We start from the raw sequence: 23,096 nt of genomic DNA, 5'->3' as shown, positions 1-23,096 counted from the left end.
CTTTACACTCAGGGACTGGCCACCGCCTCTTTGTGTTCACCTCAGTGCGATAGCGGCTTATCACACTCCTCTCAACAGAGCATCTATAGCCTGTCATTCTCTTATTTCCCAATTTTATAAAGGGTGTACTACATCTATGACCCCCCCTTAAAGAAGCCACCAGTACCATGGGATGTTAACCCAGTTCTGGAACAGCTCATGCTACCACCGTTTGAACCACTGGACACTTGTCATTCTAGATACCTATCCTGGAACATACTATTTTTAGTCGCCCTCACATCCGCAAGGCGAATCAGCGAACTTCAAGCCTTGGTGCACTACCCACCTTACCTTGACTTCTACCACGACAAGGTTACGCTGCATACGCACCCTAATTTTCTTCCAAAAGTGGTCTCCACCTTTCATTTAAACCAGACCATAACCCTACCAACTTTTCATTCCATGCTGCACGCGAATGACAGCAAGCAGCGTCTCCATAAATTGGACTGCAAACGTGCACTTGCATACTATAAGAAATGCACTCATTCTAATTACAGACACTCGCAACTCTTCCTCTCCTTCAATCCAAATGCACCAGGACTTCCTGTTTCCAAACGAACATTATCATTATTATGTATGTTCGGTTGGATACCGCTTTTTATTTATTATGTATGTTTGGTTGTAAACTGTTTTGATTAATTCTTTGAATTGTAAAGGCGGTATATAAACATTTTTAAATAAATAAATAAATCATCCTGGCTTTCTAACTATATATGTTTCTGCTATCCAAAAACGTTTGGAATCCCTATCTTCCACACCCAAAGCCCATCAAGTGCGAGCGATGGCTACTTCCGTCACACGTCTCCACGATGTGTTCATCTCGGATATCTGTAAAGCAGCCACATGGTCATCGCTGCACACCTTCACATCCCATTATTGTTTAGACAAACAGACGGAAGATGATGCAAAGATGGGGTGGATAATCCTAGATGAGCACTTCTTTATCTAATTCAACTCATTTATAAGAACTTTCCGCTTCTTATATGGTATTGAGCGACACCTTACCTACAAATACTTACATAGGCTGACACGCTCAATATTTAAGCTGGGGACTCCCAGACAGCATGGCTAATTCAGCTGCTTTTCTATGGGGGGGGGGAAGCAAGTTTGCTTACCGTAAACTGTGTTTTCCGTAGATAGCAGATGAATTAGCCATGCTGACCCGCCCCCCTCCCCGGACAGTTCTGGCATTGCATATCGCTTTGCTTTGACACGGACTGAGGAGCCTCGAGGAGAACACGGGTGGTATGCAGGAAGGAACACCTCACCAAAACTTTGGGTGATCTTAGAGAGCTCCGCCACCTAGTGGCACGGAGGACGTACCCAAACAGCATGACTAATTCATCTGGTGACCTGAAATAGTAGAAGCAAAGATGTCACAGGTTTCTACCAACGTTTATATTGAGGGTGAACACTGTATTAAAAAAAAAAAAAAAATCAATCCTACTATGTCAGGGGTGGCCAACTTCAAGACCGAAGTTGTGACTTCTTGTCACAAACAGGACTGTTTTTCAGGATATCCACAATAAATAAGCATGTGCCACCTCCACTATATGTAAATAATATCTCATGCACATTTATAAAACATGACTGCAAAAAAGACCATATGGCTCATCTAGTCTACCCATCTGTCTAATTTATCTAGCTCTTACAATTCCCATCACTCCCTCAGAGATCCCCTTATATTTATCCCATACTTTCTCCTGGGAGGCCTTTCCTTGCATCTACTACCCTCTCTGTAAAGAAATATTTCCTAAGATTACTCCTGCATCTACCCCCTTTCACCCTTATTTTAGAGCATCATTTCCTTAGAAAGAGGCAAGCCTCTTGTGCATGGAAACCTTTGAGAGATTGAAATGTACAAATTATATAGCAATGACAGGGAGGATCAACTTGGTGGGGGTGTGGCACTTTATGTTTGGGAGGGTATAGAGTCCAACAGGATAAAAATCATACAAGAGACTAAATGCTCAGTAAAATCTATATGGGTAGAAATGCCATGTGTGTTGGGTAAGAGTAGTGATAGGATAGTAGTGGTAGGAGTATACTACAGTCCACCTGGACAAAATGGTCAGACATATGATGAAATGCTAAGAGAAATCAGGGAAGCTAACCAATTTGGCAGTGCAATAATAATGGGAGATTTCAATTACCATATGTTTGTCCGAGATTTCAATTACCCCAATATTGACTGGGTAAATGTAACATCAAGACTTGCTAGAGACATAAAGTTCCTGGATGTAATAAATGACTGCTTCATGGAGCAATTGGTTCAGGAACCAACAAGAGAAGGAGCTATTTTAGATTTAATTCTTAGTGGAATGCAGGATTTGGTGAGAGAGGTAATGGTGGTGGGGCCACTTGGCAACAGTGATCATAACATGATCAAATTTAAACTAATAACTGGAAGGGGGACAATAAGTAAATAAATCTGTAGCTCTAACACTAAACTTTCAAAGGGGAAACTTTGATAAAATGAGGAAAATAGTTAGAAAAAAACTGAAAGGTGCAGCTGCGAAGGTTAAAAGTGTTCAACAGGCATGGACATTGTTTAAAAATACAGTCCTAGAGGCGCAGTCCATATGTATTCCACATATTAAGAAAGGTGGAAGGAAGGCAAAATGATTACCGTCATGGTTAAAAGGTGAGGTGAAAGAGGCTATTTTAGCCAAAAAAATCCTTCAAAAGTTGGAAGAAGGATCCATCTGAAGAAAATAGGATTAAACATAAGCATTGCCAAGTTAAGTGTAAAACATTGATAAGACAAGTGGAGAATTTGAAAAGAAGTTGGCCATAGAGGCAAAAACTCCTAATAAAACTTTAAACATATATCTGAAGCAAGAAACCTGTGAGGGAGTTGGTTGGACCATTAGATGACCGAGGGGTTAAAGGGGCTCTTATGGAAGATAAGGCCATTGCAGGAAGACTAAATGATTGCTTCTGTGTTTATTAATGAGGATGTTGGGGAGATACCAATTCCTGAGATGGGTTTCAGGGGTGATGAGTCAGAAGAACTGAACAAAATCACTGTGAACCTGGAAGATGTAGTAGGCCAGATTGACAAATTAAAGAGTGGCAAATCACCTGGACCGGATGGTATACATCCTAGGGTACTGAAGGAACTAAAAAATGAAATTTCAGACCTATTAGTAAAAATTTGTAACCTATCATTTTAAATCATCCATTGTACCTGAAGACTGGAGGGTGGCCAATGTAACCCCAATATTTAAAAAAGGCGCCAGGGGCGATCCGGATAACTATAGACCAGTGAGCCTGACTTCAGTGCCGGGAAAAATAGTAGAAACTATTCTCAAGATCAAAATCGTAGAGCATATAGAAAGACATGGTTTAATGGAACACAGTCAATATGGATTTACCCAAGGGAAGTCTTGCCTAACAAATCTGCTTCATTTTTTTGAAGGGGTTAATAAACATGTGGATAAAGGTGAACCGGTAGATGTAGTGTATTTGGATTTCCAGAAGGCGTTTGACAAAGTCCCTCATGAGAGGCTTCTAAGAAAACTAAAAAGTCATGGGATAGGAGGCAATGTCCTTTTGTGGATTACAAACTGGTTAAAAGACAGGAAACAGAGAGTAGGATTAAATGGTCAATTTTCTCAGTGGAAAGGGTAAACAGTGGAGTGCCTCAGGGATCTGTACTTGGACTGGTACTTTTCAATATATATATATATATATAATGTATCACAATCCGCTTGTGATTTAACTACTCTGAATAATTTTGTATCATCCGCAAATTTGATAACCTCACTCGTATTCCTTTCCAGATCATATATATTCAGAGTAGTTAAATCACAAGCGGATTGTGATACATTACAGGAGGACCTTGCAAGACTGGAAGATTGGGCATCCAAATGGCAGATGAAATTTAATGTGAACAAGTGCAAGGTGTTGCATATAGGGAAAAATAACCCTTGCTGTAGTTACACGATATTAGGTTCCATATTAGGAACTACCACCCAGCAAAAAGATCTAGGCATCATAGTGGATAATACTTTAAAATCGTCGGCTCAGTGTGCTGCAGCAGTCAAAAAAGCAAACAGAATGTTAGGAATTATTAGTAAGGGAATGGTTAATAAAATGGAAAATGTCATAATGCCTCTATATTGCTCCATGGTGAGACCGCACCTTGAATACTTTGTACAATTCTGGTCGCCGCATCTCAAAAAGGATATAGTTGTGATGGAGAAGGTATAGAGAAGGGCAACCAAAATGATAAAGGGGATGGAACAGCTCCCCTATGAGGGGAAAGGTTGAAGAGGTTAGGGCTGTTCAGCTTGGAGAAGAGACGGCTGAGGGGGGATATGATAGAAGTCTTTAAGATCATGAGAGGTCTTGAACGAGTAGATGTGAATAGGTTATTTACACTTTCAAATAATAGGACTAGGGGGCATTCCATGAAGTTAGCAAGTAACACATTTAAGACTAATCGGAGAAAATTCTTTTTCACTCAATGCCCAATTAAGCTCTGGAATTTGTTGCCAGAGGATGTGGTTAGTGCAGTTAGTGTAGCTGGGTTCAAAAAACGTTTGGATAAGTTCTTGGAGGAGAAGTCCATTAACAGCTATTAATCAAGTTTACTTAGGGAATAGCCACTGCTAATAATTGCATCAGTAGCGTGGGATCTTCTTAGTTTTGGGTAACGGACTGGTTTGACATCTGTTGGAAACAGATGCTGGGCTTGATGGACCCTTGGTCTGACCCAGCATGGCAATTTGTTATGTTCTTAATGTCTTTATCATATCTCCCACTCATTGTGGTTATCCTGAACACTAGACTTGTGATTGGCTCTTCAGCACTGGAGTTGGCCAACCCTGTACTACAGGAATTAAATGTAGGAGAGAATAATGTAAAATCTGTACTGCTATAATTCAGGGTCCACCAAGCATCCTGCATCTTAAAGAATTGATCAGTTAAAAAAAAATCAACAGGTAGAAGTGTGCTAGTGACAGAAGCGTCCAACCTGATAGGACTGACATTCCATTCTCCCCCCGCCCCCCCATAAGTAATGAACCAAGCGTACATTTCTCCAGGACTTTAAGCAAATTGGCAAAGAACTCACTGAGCCCATGATGAGGACCATAAGTATTAGCCAGCGTAAATTGTTGGAAATATAACTAGCAATCCAGAAGCACATAGCGACCTAGAACTATCTTGAAGTTTTCAACTTTAATTTGTAGGGATTTATGAATTAAAATACATGAACCTCTGCTTCTCAAATTATGTGATGCATATATTTGTATAACCTATCTTCTTTTAAGCTTGAGGTGGTGCGAATGGGACAAATGTCTCATTTGTAAATACATTATCTAACTTTTCTGATAATTCATACATTTTTTGCCCTTTTTACAGGAGAAGACCCCCCCTGACATTGAGAAAACTACACTGTTTGAAAGTTACCATCATATTAAACAACAAAATGTATATTTACATAGATCTAGCCTTTAACAAGCTAGTGATTAACAGTAGATGCTGTGTCTTAGGATGAAAGTGCATGTGGGAGGTGCAATTAATATATTGAAAGGTGTTCTTTTAAACATTTTTTATCTAACCCAAAAACTTTAACACAACCAAACCAGGCAGAAACATATGCAAGTCAAGTAAACTTCTGGCAATCATACCGGGGAGTAGCAGGAAAGCAATATATTGGGTAGATTTTTCAAATAGCGCGAATTGGCCTACTTTTGCTGCGATCAGCGCAGCAAAAAGTAAGCTGGATTTTAGTAGATACGCGCGGAGCCGCGCGTATCTGCTAAAACCTGGATTCGGCGCGCGCAAGGCTATGATTTTGTATAGCCGGCGCGCGCCGAGCCGCGCAGCCTACCCCCGTTCCCTCCGAGGCCGCTCTGAAATCGGAGCGGCCTCGGAGGGAACTTCCTTTTGCCCTCCCCTCACCTTCCCCTCCCTTCCCCTACCTAACCCACCCACCCTGGCCCTGTCTAACGCCCCCCCCTACCTTTGTCGGGGGGATTTACCCCTCCCGAGGGAGGGGTAAATCCCCGCGCGCGCAGCGGGCCTCTTGCTCGCCGGGACGCGACCTGGGGGTGGGTACGGAGGGGGTGGCCACGCCCCGGACCGCCCCGGGCCGTAGCCGTGCCCCGTACCGCCCCCAAAACGCTGCCGACACGCCCCTAAACCTGGCGACGACCGGGCCCGCCCCCGACACGCCCCTCGGAGAACCCCGGGACTTACGCGAGTCCCGGGGCTCTGCGCGCGCCCGGTAGGCCTATGTAAAATAGGCGAGCAGGGCTCTGAAAATCTGCCCCATTCTGCATAACCAACAAATCATACCATTGTTTTCCCATAAAAGCTTGGTAGTCTTCTCCCACTTGCTACTAAACCAGGAAGGGAAAACTTCTGGGCCCTGGAGCAACAAAATTTTAATCTGAACACAAGCCACTGATGACAGGGAACAATCAAGACAGACAACAATAGGCTGGATTGGCAAGGCTGGAAGACAAGGCTTGGACGAGGGCAAGGCTGGACATGTGCAGTACTCTACACGACTGTGTAGTTGATCCGTCGCTGAGGCATCTGTTGAGTGGCTAAGGTTTAAATACCGAGCCACATGATGTCATCTCTGGATGCTGCCTTAGAGGTCCCCACTGCAGCGCCTTTAAGATTAGGCATGTGCCTAGGGGATCCTGGTGGCACCAGGGAGGAAACTGGAACCTCTGTATGGACCCTTTGATGGCTAGATCTACTGGGGGTTTCACACCGATGCAGTAGATAAGTTCTATCGTAGCAAGTTGGTCTCTTCCCTATCTTTATTAGATATTAGAGATGTGAATCGGAACTGAAATCCGAACCGATTCTGGTTCCGATTCACATCTCTATTAGATATTAGGAGATACTATCACCATATGGATAGGACCTTCACATTTATTCGCACCCGCTCAAGTCTTGTAGCAGACTGGATTTTTTTTTTTTTTTAATTCTTTATTTATGAAATTTTTCCTTTACATTGAACAGAATATTTATATCATTAGTTTAAAGAAACACATCTTCCAAGGAACATCAATATAAATATCATTTTTGTAAAACATTTTTATAAAGAAATATATGCTCTCAGAAACATTTAGGAGCACTAACAATTCAAAAAAAAAAAAAAAAGAAAAACATTCCTATCAAACACTAATAAAAAAAATACAGTATCTACTTTAATAATTTCCTCAATGGTTTAGATGGTATTAACCTCACTTTTACAGTTATCTAAGAAAAACTTTAACTGGTTAGGATCGTAAAAGATATACTTTTTATCCTTAAAAGTGAACATGCATTACATGGGTATCTAATAGCAAGTTGTATCCCCAAAGGTTTAGCAACTTGTATCATGTCCACAAATTTTCTCCTTCTAATCTGGGTGTCTCTTGTGACATCTGGGTAATCCATACTTTTTGTCCTAAGTATGTTTTCCTACGGTTACGAAGGAAGTTCTTAATATATGATCTCTATCTATCTCATGTACAAAAGAAACTAACAATGTCCCTCTAAATCAATTTGTTCTCAGAAGGTGTTTCCAGGAAAGCTGTTAATTCAGTATCTATATTAATATCAGATATACCAACCCTTTTTTATCTTCTTTAGAAGGGGCATAGTAAATTTTTGAGAAAGATAGTACTTTCTCAGGGAGTTATTAGAAGCACTTCTGTCAATATTTCTTTAATTGCTCCTTAGGAGAAATTAATTTTCATGTATGGAAAATTTAATATCCTCAAATTGAGGTAACTCATCTTATTTTCAATTTCTCATAATTTCTCCTCATTAATTCATCTGATTTAATTAAGCTCACCTGAACTTCCTTCACTGATGTTACTTGTTCCACTATCTCCTGTATCTTAACTTCATGATTCTTAACCAAGGAATCTATACCATACATTTTATTCTGAGATACATTTATGGCATCAGTTAATTTTGAAATAGATCTTTCCACAGTCATTAGAGCATTCCCAATTGAATCCAAGGTTATTACCTCGGGTTGTATTATTTTTTCCAATGTGAGATCAAATACCATCCCATCCCCCTTGACAAATGTCAGAGATCACTTGGATCTCATTTGCCAAGTTCCCATCACCTCCTTCAGATGATACATTTTGCCCTATGGTAGTCTTTCCAAGTTCACATTCTGCGTTCATGTTTCCATCAACATTTAGTTGTTTCCCATGAACTGAACTTTTTGGACATCCTTGGGCAGGGGGCGGTGGCGTTTGAGGAGCTCCGGGGCTCAAAGAGATCTGATTGTCCAGAGGGGTTAGATTATGCTCCACTCCTATCCCCTCAACGGACTTTGCACCCGGTGTTGATACTGCCGCTGGACTAAAGAACCCTTTTATCGAGTGCTGCGTCGAGGAATCCTGCGGTGTAGCAGAAGAATCCACTCACAGGCGCCCTTTTCGCTTAGTATGCGGCATAGCAATTGTTTATATATATCAAAAGGGCCTTACCGTCCAAGCTTCTTCCTGTATGTTCCTTCGAGCCTGCGGAGGGTAGAGAGGATCCCCAAGAATAATAAGCAAGCCAATTTAATACAGTTACTGCTATCGTGTCTCCAGCAATTCCCATACAATTCGCAGGGCAAGTTGCAGTTAAGTCGCGTGCCCTTTGACGGCGTGCGGCTTAGACGTCACGCCGGCGGATGCTACGCGCCGCTGTCATGCAGCGTTTAAATAGCAGCAGGAAAAGCGCAGCGTGATGACCTCAGAGGTATGGAGGGATGCCGTTGGGGCCAGAAATCTCACCCCCGGTAGTCAGAGTCTTCACAATCTCTCCTCCCTCTCAGTAACACTGCCGCAGCAGCGTTTAAATGGCAGCAGGAAAAGCGCAGCGTGATGACCTCAGAGGTATGGAGGGATGCCGTTGGGGCCAGAAATCTCACCCCCGGTAGTCAGAGTCTTCACAATCTCTCCTCCCTCTCAGTAACACTGCCGCAGCAGCGTTTAAATGGCAGCAGGAAAAGCGCAGCGTGATGACCTCAGAGGTATGGAGGATGCCGTTGGGGCCAGAAAATCTCACCCCCGGTAGTCAGAGTCTTCACAATCTCTCCTCCCTCAGACTGGATTATTTTTATACACACCTAATTTTCTTGCTGGGACACAGGATTGCGCCATCTTCCCTTGTAAACTTTCAGATCATAACTGTGGAACTCTTGCTTAGCCCTGTAGATATAGGCGGAATACTTCTCTGCTGGGCAAACTGGAATTCCTAGAGTTGGTTAAAAAGGTTATACAGGACTTTAATGAGTATAACCCTGAAAATAATTACTTGTCCATTCTTCAGTGGGAAGCTTTCAAAACTTATCTTAGGGGGCAAATAATTAGCTATGCCAGCCATATTCAACAGCAGGAAAGAAAAAGAGCTGCTTTCTTGCTGGATAAGATTATAAAGTTGGAGGCCCAACATAAAAGGGATTGTAAAAACGCAACATACAAAAAGCTTGAGCAAGCGTGACAGGAGCTTCGCTCTCTGGAAATTACCAAACTTGAGCATGCGCTTATATTTTACCATACTTAATTACTATGAACATGGGGATAGGGCTTGGGGGTTCTGCTGGCAGGAGTGGTGAAGGAAAGGCAAGGAAAATTGCATATTAGTCTTCCATACCCCAGAGGGCTTGACCCATGTAGGTTAGAGCAACTAATGATGCAGTACTTTTCTAACTTATACTCAGATTCTGCTGAGCAGGACGTCAGGGCTATCCAGGCCCTTCTGGATGGCATAGACCTCCCTGAGTTAGGTGAGGCCCTGAAAGAAATGCTAGCTGAGCCTATTACTCTCTTGGAAATCCAGATGGCTGTCTAGGCTGACCTGGGTGGGAAAAGCCTGGGTCCTGACAGTGCTCATATTGATTTTTATACTTGGAGGATGTTGCCCCCTTTTTGTTGCCTTTATATAATGATGCTGGACTGACAGTCTTCTTTGGGGTAGATTAAGTGATGTGATTATTTCTCTTGTTTACAGAACTGGGAGAGACCCAAATGACTGTGAATCCTACCGTCCGATATAGAAACATAGAAACATAGAAATGACGGCAGAAGAAGACCAGTCGGTCCATCCAGTCTGCCCAGCAAGCTTCACACTTATTTTTTCTCATACTTATCTGTTTCTCTTGGCTCTTAGTAACCTTATGTTCTAATTCCCTTTCACCCCCACTATTAATGTAGAGAGCAGTGATGGAGCTGCTTCCAAGTGAAATATTAAGTTTGATTAGTTGGGTAAGCGGCAGCATAGCTCTCTGCCATGAAGCAGAGGGCAATGCTGGATATGTGTGAAGTATTAGTTTTTTCTTCTCCCCTGTCGTTGAAGCAGGGAGCTATGCTGGATATGCATTGAAAGTGAAGTATGCCTTGAAAGTCACATTAACTATCATCAAATATTGAAAAGCCTAATAATTGGTAATACCTATAGCCCATGAACCCATCCTTGTTTTTTTCTTTTTTTTTTTTTTTTTAATTGGGAGATGGCTGCCCTTCATCCTTCCGCTCCGTGAAGGTGGACACCTACCACTGACCACTGGCATCCCGCTCCGTGAATGCCTCTGTGGCTACTGCCGCTCCGTGCAGTGTTTTACTACCTGTTCTTTATATGCATCCTCTAGACCTGATGGATCCCATCCCTGTTTTTTTGTTTTTTGTTTTTAATTTAATTGGAAGATGACAGCCCTCCATCCTTCTGCTCCATGAAGGTGGAACACCTACCACTGGCCACTGGCATCCCGCTCCGTGAATGCCTCTGTGGCTACTGCCGCTCCGTGCATAATTAAATTCCGTGCATAATTAAATTCCGACTTGAAAATATTTGCCAAATTATGCAGCTTCGCTTCGAAAGGGTACTTTCCTTTTTAGTTCATCATGATCAAATGGGGTTTGTCAAAGGACGTTTCCACAACTAACACAAGACGCCTATTTAATATCATAAGCCTTTCTAAAAAACAAAACAAAAAAAAAACTGGGTAAGACAGGAATGGTTATGTCCCTGAATGCAGAGAAAGCATTTGATCGTATTTCTTGGTCATTTCTGTTTTCTGTTCTGAGGAAGGCGGCTCCCTGACAGATTTGTGCAATGGGTAGGTGCCATTTATACGCCTCCAAGAGCATGTTTCTTGATTAATGGGGTATTGACCCCCTTTTTTTTTTTTATCTATAAAGCATGGTACAAGGCAAGGATGCACTCTTTCTTCGCTGCTTTTTGGCCTGGCCATAGAACCCCTAGTGGCTTTGATGAGACAACAGCAGGACATTACAGGTTTTCAGTTTGACGCACATGTGCATAATATCTCTTTATGCGGATGATGTTTTGATTTTCCTGTCTAATCCATGGGTGTCTGGTCCCACTTTGCTTGAAGTACTTCAGCGGTTCAGGGTTCTCTCTCGATAGAAAGTTAATTACGATAAGTCCGAAATTCTCCCAATTGGTCCTCTTACCATTGTTCCTGCTTATTTGGTTGGCTTTAGAATAATGGATGAAGGATTCACATATCTGGGGATTTACATTCCACGGGATTTCAGGAATCTCTTTTCTCATAACTAAGATGGATTATTGGCCAAGGTACGCAACGACCTGCAGAAGTGGGTAGATTTACCAATCTCTTGGGCGAGATGTATAAATTTAGTTAAAATGAGCATACTGCCTAAATTTTTGTACCTCTTTCAACTTGTCCCCTCTGATGTGCCAGTGAGGATTTTTGACAACCTGCACATTATTTCAAAATTTATTTGGGGCTATAAACGGCACATATCAAATTTAGTCAGATATATGGCACTTCCCAATTTTAGAGTGTATTATTGGGCTCCTCGATTATTGCCACTTAAGGTGCGGTTTGGAGGTCATTAGAACAGTTTCAATCTGATGAGATGGATCTCACTTTGCTACCCTTTGTTTCACCTGCTTCTTCGATTTGTAGGAGAGTAACTAGGGGTAGCCCTTTGGTTCACATGCTAAGTGTTTGGGGGCAGGTTGTGGGATATTGCAGTATGAATACAGACATGGTGTCCTTAATGGACCCCATATATGGTAACTCTATGGTATCAGGGCTCACTTTTGCTTCTGGGTTTAAGGAGTGGAGAGAGTGTGGTTTACTCAGCTTTGGGTTGATGGGCAGTTTTCTATCCTCTGAATCCTTGTGCTCAGTTTGACCTCCCCTCCCACACCCACACTAATTATGTACAACTGCAAGCTGCCCTATCTCAGATGCTTGACCTGTCTCCCTCTCTCCCAGAGCTTAATGGAATGCAGTGGTTTCTCATAGACCCTGAAGCATTTGTCAAAGGTACCACAGTTTACTGGGGAATTTTAGAAGGGAAATTTGGCGCTGCAACCCATGGCAGTTTGATTAATTAGTGGAACGAAGACTTGGGTACTTTAACTGTACCAATGTGAAAAAAATATTTAGTTGAATACACATCAAAGTTCTTTCTGTCAGTGACAGAATTAATGATTTGGTTATTGCATAGTACTTATAGAATGCCAGTTTGGTATTCTAATATGTTTTCTGATTATAGTCCATACTGTTGGAGAGGGTGTGGGGAATGGGGAACATATATACATATGTGGTGGCACTGTGTGAGCATTAGGCAATTTTGGTGTGAAGTGGCTGATGTCATTGCTAATATAATTAATGTCCCTGTGTATATAGCGCCTATTAAGGGTCTTCTTGGGAGATGGGAAAGCTTCTTAGTTCCTAGAAAGCTTAGATGATTGGTTGGTCTCCTGCTTTTAGCAGCCCGTTTCTCTATTGCCATGTTTTGGAAAAGGAGCCCATGCCTTGATCATTGGTGATGTCAAATTCATCATATTACAGACATTGAAAATCTCTGTTATGCGCTTAAACATGAACAATTTAAATATAATGTAATCTGGGGTCCATATCGCTCATTTCTTGCGAATAATCCAGATAAGAACATAAGATTAAGTTTGTTTTTCCATCCTTGCTTTCAGATATGAGCTGGAGGATTACTGAACCACTAGATCATTGTACTTTGGCTATTCTTCTGCCTAACAGAGACATGTTTAGATATGTGTATTGTATTTGGCTCTCTTCTTTTGTATGTCTATTTTTTGTTGGAAAAAAATTATAAATAGAGTATAAAAAAAAAGATTTGTATGCATTTAGTATACTGCAGGATCTTTAGACTGTCATCCTGAACATAAAGTGCCACCCACCCTAACCAAGTTAATCCACCCTATCTCTGTGATATAAATTATACTCTGGTATAGCACTGTCCCATTGGTTATCTTCCTTCCACCAGTCTCTGAGATACCAGTTTTGTCTACTTCTTCATTCAGTGCTATGCATTCTGACTCTTCCTTCTTACTGCTTAGACTTCTGGCATTGGCATATAGACACTTCAAAGCATATTTTGTTTGTATTAACCTGCTTATCAATTGACAGATAATTTGGAATCTTTTAACTCAAGTGGGTTCTTTACTTATAGGTACATGGACTACTTTTGCTTTTATTGCAATCTCTGTTGGGATGCCCTAACTCTCCTGATTCATTGATATCTTTCAAAGATACCTCCCTCCGAACCATGCATTGCTGAGCGACTGTCAGCTACCCCCCCTTGTTCCAGTTTAAAAGATGCTCTATCTCCTTTTTAAAGATTAGTGCCAGCAGCCTGGTTCCATCCTGATTAAGGTTGAGTCTGTCCTTTTGGGAAAGACTTCCCCATCCCAAAAAGGTTGCATAATTCCTTGCCAAACTGAATCTCTCTTCCCTGTATCATCTCATCCATGCATTGAGAATCTGAAGCTCTGCTGCATCTGGGGTTCTATGCGTGGAACAGAGAGCATTTCAGAGACTGCTACTTTGGAGGTTCTGGATTTCAGCTTTCTACCTAAAAGCATAAATTTGGCTTGTGGAACCTCCCTCCCGCACTATTCTGTTATTGATGCCCACCTATACCCGACAGCCTGCTAATATCCCTAGCATGTCTAAAATCCTATTTAGGTTATATGTGAGGTCTGCCACCTTCTCATCAGCAGGCAGGTTATCAAGCGATCCTCATGTCCACCCAACTATCTACATTCCTAATAGTATCAAATCACCAACTATGATAACCGACCTAACTCTTCCCTCCTGGGCAGTAACTTGGAGACTCGTCCTCTGTGCGAAAGGATAATGTATCACCTGGAGAACAGATCATTGGTATAGGATCACTTCCTGCTACTCTAGGATGATGCTCTCTGACTAAATGACCTTCCTCTTCCAAGGCAACACTGGGCCTCGCTGTCTGCCTCAGCTCCTCCAGGTCTGTCACTCTAGCCACAAGAGATTGGACGTTCTCTGAGAGCCAGGAGCTCTTTGCACTGAGTGCGCACATATAACCTCTCACCAACTGATAGATAATCATTCATAGAAACATAGAAATGACAGCTGAAAAGGACTAAATGGTTCATCCAGCAAGCTGATGGTAGCATCAGCCGTGCCATACAGGCTTCCCCCATAATGGTAGCAATCAGGGGGTGGCATCTGCCATGCCATACAAGTAACCCCCATGCTTAGTTTCCCAAACCGTCCTAGTCGGGGCCCTTCTTGGTTGCTGTCTCCCGTTACTTCTTGCCTTTGAAGCAGAGAGCAATGTTTGAGTTGCATCACAATTATAAGAAGTATAAGACTTATTGGTTAAGGGTAGTAACAGCCGCATCAGCAAGTTACCCTATGCTTATTTGTTTTCCCAGACAGTAAAATTCAGCGTCTTGGTTGCTGTCTGAAACTAATTCCCCCTGCCATTAAAGCAAAGAGCAATAATGGAGTTGCATCAACCAGCAAGTTACCCCCATGCACTCTTTTCCTCATTTCCATCCTTTAGACTTTAGGGATCCACAGTGTTTATCCCATGCCCCTTTGAAATCTTTCACTGTTTTTGTCTTCACCATCACCTCTGGAAGGGCATTGACTCTCCTAACTTTCTCACCAGACAGACAACATCAACTTGTAAATTTCCTGTCAACACCATGTAAATAATTCCTCTCATTGTTACTGCCTAAATTATTGCTTCTTCTCTTCTTCTTCTCCTAGTTCCAATTTCCCTTGTTTTATTGTAACTTACTTTTCTGCCTCTCAACACCTGTTTTTCGTTCAAAGTTATCACTCCCCTTGTTTTATGTAAACCAGCATGATGTGATTTTATCATGAATGCCGGTATAAAAAAGCCTTAAATAAATAAATTCCAGGCATCCACCACCCTCTCCTGAAGAAATATTTGCTGACATTGGTTCTGAGTCATCCTCCCTGGAGTTTCATTTTGTGACCCCTAGTTCTACTGATTTATTTCCAATGGAGAAGGTTTGTCGTTTGTGCATCATTAAAACCTTTCAGGTATCTGAAGGTCTGTATCATATCTCCCCTGCACCTCTTCTCCTCCAGGGTATACATATTTAGGTTCTACAGCCTCTCCTCATAAGTCATTTGATGTGACATTATGTGCAGAAGATTGGAAGGCCCTCATCTCACCTCTGGACTGCCTCCTTTATCTTATTAATCTGGTAGTGACCTGCAAGGGGATAATTAAACTCTTGATAAGGGCTGGGACAATCCTTTGATTTAGATAACACTCTAATTTTGACTGTGAAAGTGTCTCTTGCCTATAAATCAAAGAATGAGCTTTGGTGGGTGGGAGGGAAAAACAGACACTAGAATTACCTACCTTATATTTGCTTTTTACTCAGGTACACAGAAACTCTAAATCTGAAACTGCAGAATTATTAGCAGTAGCAGGCAATCCATTGCTAAAACCAGCTGCAATGCTGGAGGATTTGAAGTGTAACATCACTGTTTAAAAAGAGTTCTAGAGATGACTTGGAGAAACTATGAACTTTAAAAACAATCAGGAACATCGGGGCCAAGTATTAAAAAGGTCTTGGCACCTAACTTGGTTTACGTGTCTTGATTCCCTAAATGAGAATCTTCTCCCCTGCTAAGGACCTGAACGTAAGCTTCTAAAGAGTACTTGGGGTCAGATCAGGGAAGTGAGTTAGGTGCTTTAATGTAGGCAAAAAAAAAAAATCTGGATTCCTCTGTTTTAGGAACCTAAAGTAAGGAGATTTTTAGCCAAAAATGTAGGTGAAACATTATCTAACTTTATACACCCATACCAGATATTTTATTATAAAAACAGTCAGATTAAAGTTCCTTGCAAGGACTAAAAGCAACAGGAAAGCGGTTTGTATTATAAACAATGTATTAATTCTTTCATGGAGTGCCTTTTACTACTTTGTTGAAATAGTTTTGGTGGCATATCAATCACCTTGCAGTGCACCCATCCCTACTGGCTATTTGATTTTGAATAACGTTATTAGTTAACTCTCAGCCCTGTTAATTTTCTGTATCGGGAAGTCATGTCTCCCTAATGTGTTGGAATATTTTGAGGGCATCAAGCACATGGCCTAGAGGGGAGTCCAGTCAATGTAATATGCTTGGATTTCAAAAAGCTTTCGATATGGTCCCTCACCAGAGGCTCTCAATGAAACTATGTTGTCATGAAATCAGTGAAAAAGTCTACTCATGGACTGAAAATTGCTCAAAAGATAGAAAACAAAGGTTAAGGCTACATGGATAGATTTCCCACTGGAGGAACATGAACAGTAGCATCCCAGAAGGATCTGTACTGAAACCAGTGCTGTTAATTGTATTCATAAATCTAAAAAAGGGAGTCAACAGTTAAGCAGCAAGGCTTGCAAGTCATAACACATTATTTTGAATATTTAAACCTGCAATTGATGGTGATGGGATGTCATTAAGTGAGTGAGTGGGCAGTAAACTGGCAGACAAGTTTTATTATAAGTAAGTGCAAAGAAATCCACTGGGCTGAACAATTCAATCTTCTTATCCACAAAGCAGGCTTTAGCTTGTTTGTTACAACTTGGGAAAGAGATTTTGGAGTCATTGTATCTAAAACATTGGCCCAAACTGTGCAGTAGTCAAAAGATGACATTATGCCTATGTACAAATTCATGGTGCTCCCATATCTTGAACAGTATGTGCAGTTTTGATCACTTCATTTCAAAAAGGGAATTAAACATAGAAAATGTATGAAGGAGGACAATAATGATAAGGTGTGGAAGAGTTTCCATACAAGGAAAGATTCAAAAATTAGGAGCTATATCAGAAGACCTCTTCACTCTCTGCCTGTGATATAACTAGAACATGCTAGTGCTATTAAAATGTTGTAAAGTCTTGTTCTTCGAATTCCAAATTTTAAATATGCGAAGGAAATAAACCCCCTTCTTGTTGTCACCTGCAGAAGTGTAGCTGCTCCAATCCGTGAAGCTGCGGGAGAGCCGGCCCCCCTACCAGACCTGCTGGGCAGTATCCTGACGGGGCAGAACATACTCATGATGAATAGTTCAGATATCATCATCAGCAGAGATGGCTCTTTACTGGCTAAGAATCCCGGTGAGTCCTCTTATGGCTAATTTACTATTCATACTGCAACTTCTGAATTATTTGACATTTCAAAGTCCTAAAAAGATTTGTACAAATGCACAGCGAAGGAGAGGCTAGCCCTCTAGAAAGGTGAGCATTGAATTCCAAACTAGGTGCTGAGAAACTGAGTGAAAAAAGCTTCTGGAGGCCATGTGAAGTAGCGAAAGTAATTTTAGGATGAATGCAGCAAAAAAGGTTTTCTCCAGTGTTTGTTTAAATAAGACACTAAAGGAATGCTGTGGATACCAGTTTGGAATCAGTATAAACATTAAGCAAAGTTAGCTTGGAACAGTCTGTTTGCACTCAGTTCATACTGAGACACAGGTTTCTATGTTCTAATATTAAGGTATGAGACTCGGAGGCTAGGGAAATTCAGCCAAGAATGTGATTACTCTGATAAAGTTCTAGTATTTATTTCATTCATTTTATAGACCTTATACCTACAAACTAGGGCCTGATTTGCTCAGCTTTCGCCCATAGACAAAGAATAGGAGAAAAGCTTTAACAATTGAAGCCTTTAGATGAGAAGTAGAAAGGCTGTTTCACTTACCAGTACTTATAAAATATGTGTGAAGGAACACAGTCATAGCTGGTGAATTTTGGTTTGTCTTGTTTTCATTATTAAAGGGTTTAAATGCTATTTAAGGGCAAATACCTAGCTATTATAGAAAGTGTGTAAAATAGAGGAGAGAATTGTTGCCTTGTTATTGCACTTGGATACCTGAAAATAAGGATGAGCAAACAAGTTGTAGGTGATACCTTTTCATTGGACTAACTTAATCTGTAACAAGCTTTCAAATGTCATCTCTTCATCACGTCTGCTCAATGATCCCATGGCAGCATGGTTTCAGTGAGAGGCAAAAGTTCGATACTTGCATTTTAAGTTAGACCATAGCCATTAATTACTCTTGCAGTTCTGCTAATGAATACTATATACAATGTATACTACATGGAGAAGTAGATACTCATAGTATATACCTGGTTCAGCTGCATATATTATGCAGAGCTGTAAGTAGAACATAGAACGGAAGATTCTACCTATTCTGCAGTATCCACAGGGCTTCTGATTTAAGGTGTTTATAAATTGTAATTTCCTAGCATGTAGCCAGATGGACTCAGGACCAGTGGGTTATGTGCTCTTCTGCCAGCAGATGAGAGACGGAGTCAGATTTCAAGCTGACGTCACTTTAGATATACCCCTGCAGTAACCTCAGCTCTGTATTGCTCTGTCTCCTAGCAGATGCGGACACTATCTCACACACTAGAATAGTGTTAAGAATTACAGCAAAGAAGAAACAAAATTACCTTAAAGAAGATCGAGCGCCACTCTCTTGCGGTGAAACCTAAGGGTCCCTCCCCCAGTTGAGAATTCCTGAGGTGATTCCGATATCCTTCAGAGGTGTGCCTTGGTCCAGTAGCCGGTTCCCGGCGTGGACTTAGCCCCCTGAGTGGCTGAAAGGCAGGAGGTGCACATCCGAGCTCGGCGGTGAAGGCAGAGCCCTCTCCCCCCCGCAGCTGGTGACCGTCCCGGCACACGATCGGTAAGCGCCGAGACCAGGTAAGCAGAAAACCTTACTTTCAGGTCTCCGGTCTCCGAGGTCGGATTGCCATACCGTTTCTGTTTTCTCCTTCTGGTGAGGTAACAAGGGAGCACCGGTTTGAGCAACCCTTGTTGGGCTAGGACCCGACCCAGTGCAGGAGTCCACGTGGAGACCCTCGGGGGCACCATCTTATGCATAGGGGGCGTTGGCGCCATCCTCCCTTCTTGACTGGCAGTACGTGCAGGGCAGGCCGGGCGGCCGATGCGCCTAACTTGCACGCGTCCAATACAGATGCGCGCACAGCAGAACGGACACTGCGCGCACAACTGAGCGCACTGCACACATTCAAAGCTCATTACCTGTGCGCCCAGACATAGAGGCAATGGCATCATCCTCCAAGAAGGCCAGAAGGCACTCTTTGCACAGCCTGCCACATAAAAGCCGCGAGCCTGAACTGGAGTCCTGCCTGTGTCAGCATTGCGAAGAAGCCCAGGGGGAACCAAAGCCTGGTCCCTTACTGTCAGAGGAATGGGTCCGGAACTGCTACTGACGATACTCCCCTGATCTATGCATCTATGAGATGACCTCCACAAGAGGGCACCTCTGGGGCCCCTACTCCGACTCCTCCCTAGGATTAACATGGAGCCAGGGACCTTCTCCTGGTTAGAATGTTTCCAAAGGCTGCAAGCCTTCGTTCAGTTGCAATCAGCCCCGGCTGCATCCCGGGCTCAACCCCTGCTGGAATGCACAAGATCCTCCCGGCCCTGCTCGGATGCCTCGAGACATGCCTCGCCTAACCAAGAACTTCCCTGACAGGGACCCAAATACCTAAGATGATGGTGACTCCCTGGAAGAAGGAGAAATCCCTCCAAGAATGGAACTATACCGAACCATGCTTCGCTTCTTCCACAAGAATGAATTACCAGCCCTTGTTTCCCAGACTCTGAAGATGCTGGGTATTCCAGGCACGGATCCTATGGCGGAACCAAAGAAGAACCCCATCCTGGTTTTCCTTCGTAAAGCCTCATGCTACTTCCCAGTGATGGAAGCCATCCAGGAACTGATAGACCTGGACTGGGACGCCCCAGAGGCCAGCTTCAAAGGGGGTCGGGCCTTGGAAGCCCTATACCCTCTAGAACCAGTGACCAAGGAATGCCTGCGTTTCCCAAAAATGGACGCCATGGTCCGTGCCGTGTCAAAGCGAACAACGATTCCCTTTGAGGGAGGAGCTATATTGAAGGATACTCAGGATAGACGATTGGAATCCATCCTTAAGCAGGCCTTCGACGCAAGAGCAATGACACTGCAGATTGCTTCCTGCTACGCTCTGGTGTCATGTTCCTGCTTGCTCCTCTCGAGAAAGGCAAATAACTCCTTAACGTGTACCAGTGAGATGATGGAACCTGCAGCAGCCTTCCTGACGGACGCAAGCTCATACCTGGTGTGTACCTCAGTCAGAGGTATAGTCTCTGTAGTGCCTGCCAGAAGACAACTATGGCTACGTTATTTATTTATTTATTTTAACAGTTTTTCTATACCGACATACATAACAATAGGTTGGTCTGCTGACGCGACATTTAAAGCAAATCTCAGAAGAATGCCCTTTAAAGGATCTCTCTTTTTTGGAAGCGAATTGGAGAAGTTAGCCAGCAAATGGGGCGAATCTCCAGTGCCTCAGCTACTGGGAGATTAGGAGTAAAAGATCTGAGAGTCCCTCCCCCAGAAGAACCAAGGGCAGAGGTTTGCAACGCTTTAGACCAGTGGTCCCCAAACCTGTCCTGGAGGGCCACCAGCCAGTTGGGTTTTTGGGATATCCTCAATAAATATGCATGAGAGAAAATTTGCATGCACTGCCCCCATAACATGCAAATTTTCTCTCATGCATATTCATTGTGGATATCCCAAAAACCCGACTGGCTGGTGGCCCTGCAGGACAGGTTTGGGGACCACTGCTTTAGACCGTACAGGAACTCGCAGTTCCAGGCATCTTGTCCCTCTGGAAGGTCCCAGCCCTTTCAGAACCGACAGACCAATGAGGTGCAGGCCCAGGGGCAGGCTCCAGCCGTGCTCCACAATGAGAATGGTCCAACCCATCCACAGGAAGAGGAAATAGGGGGTCGACTTGCCATCTTCTACCAAAGATGGGTCGAGATCACGTCGGACGAATGGGTACTAAATATCATTCGAGAAGGTTACTCTCTCGCATTCAGCAGCATCCCTCGAGACAAATTTATGATGTCACCCTGCCACTCCCATACCAAGAGACTGGCAGTAGAAGCCACTCTGACAAGACTACTCAGTCTGAAGGCAATAACTCTGGTTCCCACGCCCCAACAAAATATGGGGCGCTATTCCATCTATTTTATCGTTCCTAAGAAGGAAGGATCATTCCGACCCATCACCGAAGCCTTCACTTAAATTCCCATGCTACCAATAAAGTACCACACTACCTATAATGCACCATATATATTAATGTTTCACTTGTATATTACGCCATGTTCAATGTATACTCATTCATTAATTGTTCTCTGTAAAAATCTAATGCTTAATTCATAATACTCCTTGTTTAATGTATACCTTATTTATTAACTGTGCACTGTTGATTGTTTACTGTTCTATGTACACCATGTATATGGTAATTCTAATGCTGGTTATCTGTAAACCGAAGCGATATGTACTAGTACATGATCTTCGGTATATAAAAGTCTTTAAATAAATAAATAAATAAATAAATAAATCTCGGATCTCAAGAACGTCAACCGTCATCTGCGGATACTACACTTCCGCATGGAGACTTTTCACTCCATCATAATGGCAGTACAACCAGGAAAGTTTATAACCTCCCTGGACCTCTCTGAAGCCTACCTTCACATTCCAGTCTGTCAAGATCACCAGCGTTTTCTACACTTTGCGATACTGGGTCACCATTACCAGTTCTGAGCGCTACCTTTCGGCCTAGCAACCGCCCCCCAGAACATTCTCCAAAATTATGGTGGTTGCGGTGGCAACATTGAGGAAGGAAGGGATCTTGGTACACACCCTTACCTGGACGACTGGCTGATCAGGGCAAAGTCTTCAGAAGAGAGCTAGCAGGTGACCAGAGTGAAGAGCCTACTGCAGGAACTTGGTTGGGTCATGAACACTAGCAAGAGCAGTCTGAAGCCCTCTCAATCTCTAGAGTACCTGGGGGCTTGTTTCGACACCAAACAGAACAGTCTTCCTCCCTCCCTCAAGGAGAAAGAAACTGATGGAACAATTATGATGATTGATGACCAATGGATGCCCTTGACTATCTTCAAGTCCTCTGCCTCATGGCATCAACCCTGGAGGTTGTCCCATGGGCAAGGGCCCACATGCGATCGCTTCAGAGCTCCTTACTGTCGTGATGGAACCCACTGTCCCAGGACTACTCAATTTGCCTCCAACTAACAGCAGAGGTACGTTCTCAGCTTCAGTGGTGGCTACAGGAAGACCACCTAAGCAGAGGAGTTAGCCTATCCCCACCGAATTGGATCTTGCTCACTACAGATGCGAGCCTGCGAGGGTGGGGATCCCACCGTCAGGAGCTGACGGCCCAGGGACAATGGAACAAGGAAGAGACTGAATGGAACATAAACCGCCTGGAAGCTCGAGCAGTCAGACTAGCTTGCCTGCAATTCAGCCACAGACACCGAGGCAAAGCAATTCAAGTAATGTCGGACAACGCTACAATGGTGGCTTACATCAACCGCCATGGAGGAACCAGGAGCCAGCAGGTGCCTCTGGAGATAGACCCTCTCATAGCATGGGCAGAGATAAACCTACAAGGGATCTTGGCCTCCCACATCGCAGGAAAAGACAATGTCTCAGCAGACTTCCTCAGCAGCGAGAGCCTGGACTCGGGGGAATTGACGCTGTCGACCACAGCCTTCCAACTGATAGTAAATCGCTGGGGCTTCCCAGCCATGGATCTACTGGCTACCTATCCCAGTGCCCAAGTCCCCAGGTTCTTCAGCTGCAGACGAGAGCCACACTCCCAAGGGATTGACGCTGTCATCCAGACTTGGCCAGAGGAAGACTTACTGTACGCCTTCCCC

General features: G+C 43.1%; 1 protein-coding gene across 8 annotated transcripts in view; it reads left to right on the top strand.

Moving 5' to 3' along the window:
• The window catches only part of PHRF1 (PHD and ring finger domains 1), a 352,385-nt gene that overhangs the window by 211,144 nt on the left and 118,145 nt on the right, over window positions 1–23,096 (top strand). For all 8 annotated transcript variants that reach the window (XM_029582942.1, XM_029582938.1, XM_029582941.1 and 5 more), the window contains one exon: window positions 17,298–17,449. In XM_029582942.1, coding sequence (XP_029438802.1) covers window positions 17,298–17,449 — 152 coding nt within the window. The remainder of the gene's footprint in view (window positions 1–17,297; window positions 17,450–23,096) is intronic.

This window comes from Rhinatrema bivittatum, chromosome 17, assembly GCF_901001135.1.
Source record: "Rhinatrema bivittatum chromosome 17, aRhiBiv1.1, whole genome shotgun sequence".
Taxonomy (NCBI): domain Eukaryota; kingdom Metazoa; phylum Chordata; class Amphibia; order Gymnophiona; family Rhinatrematidae; genus Rhinatrema; species Rhinatrema bivittatum.
This window is presented reverse-complemented; position numbering and strand designations above follow the sequence as displayed.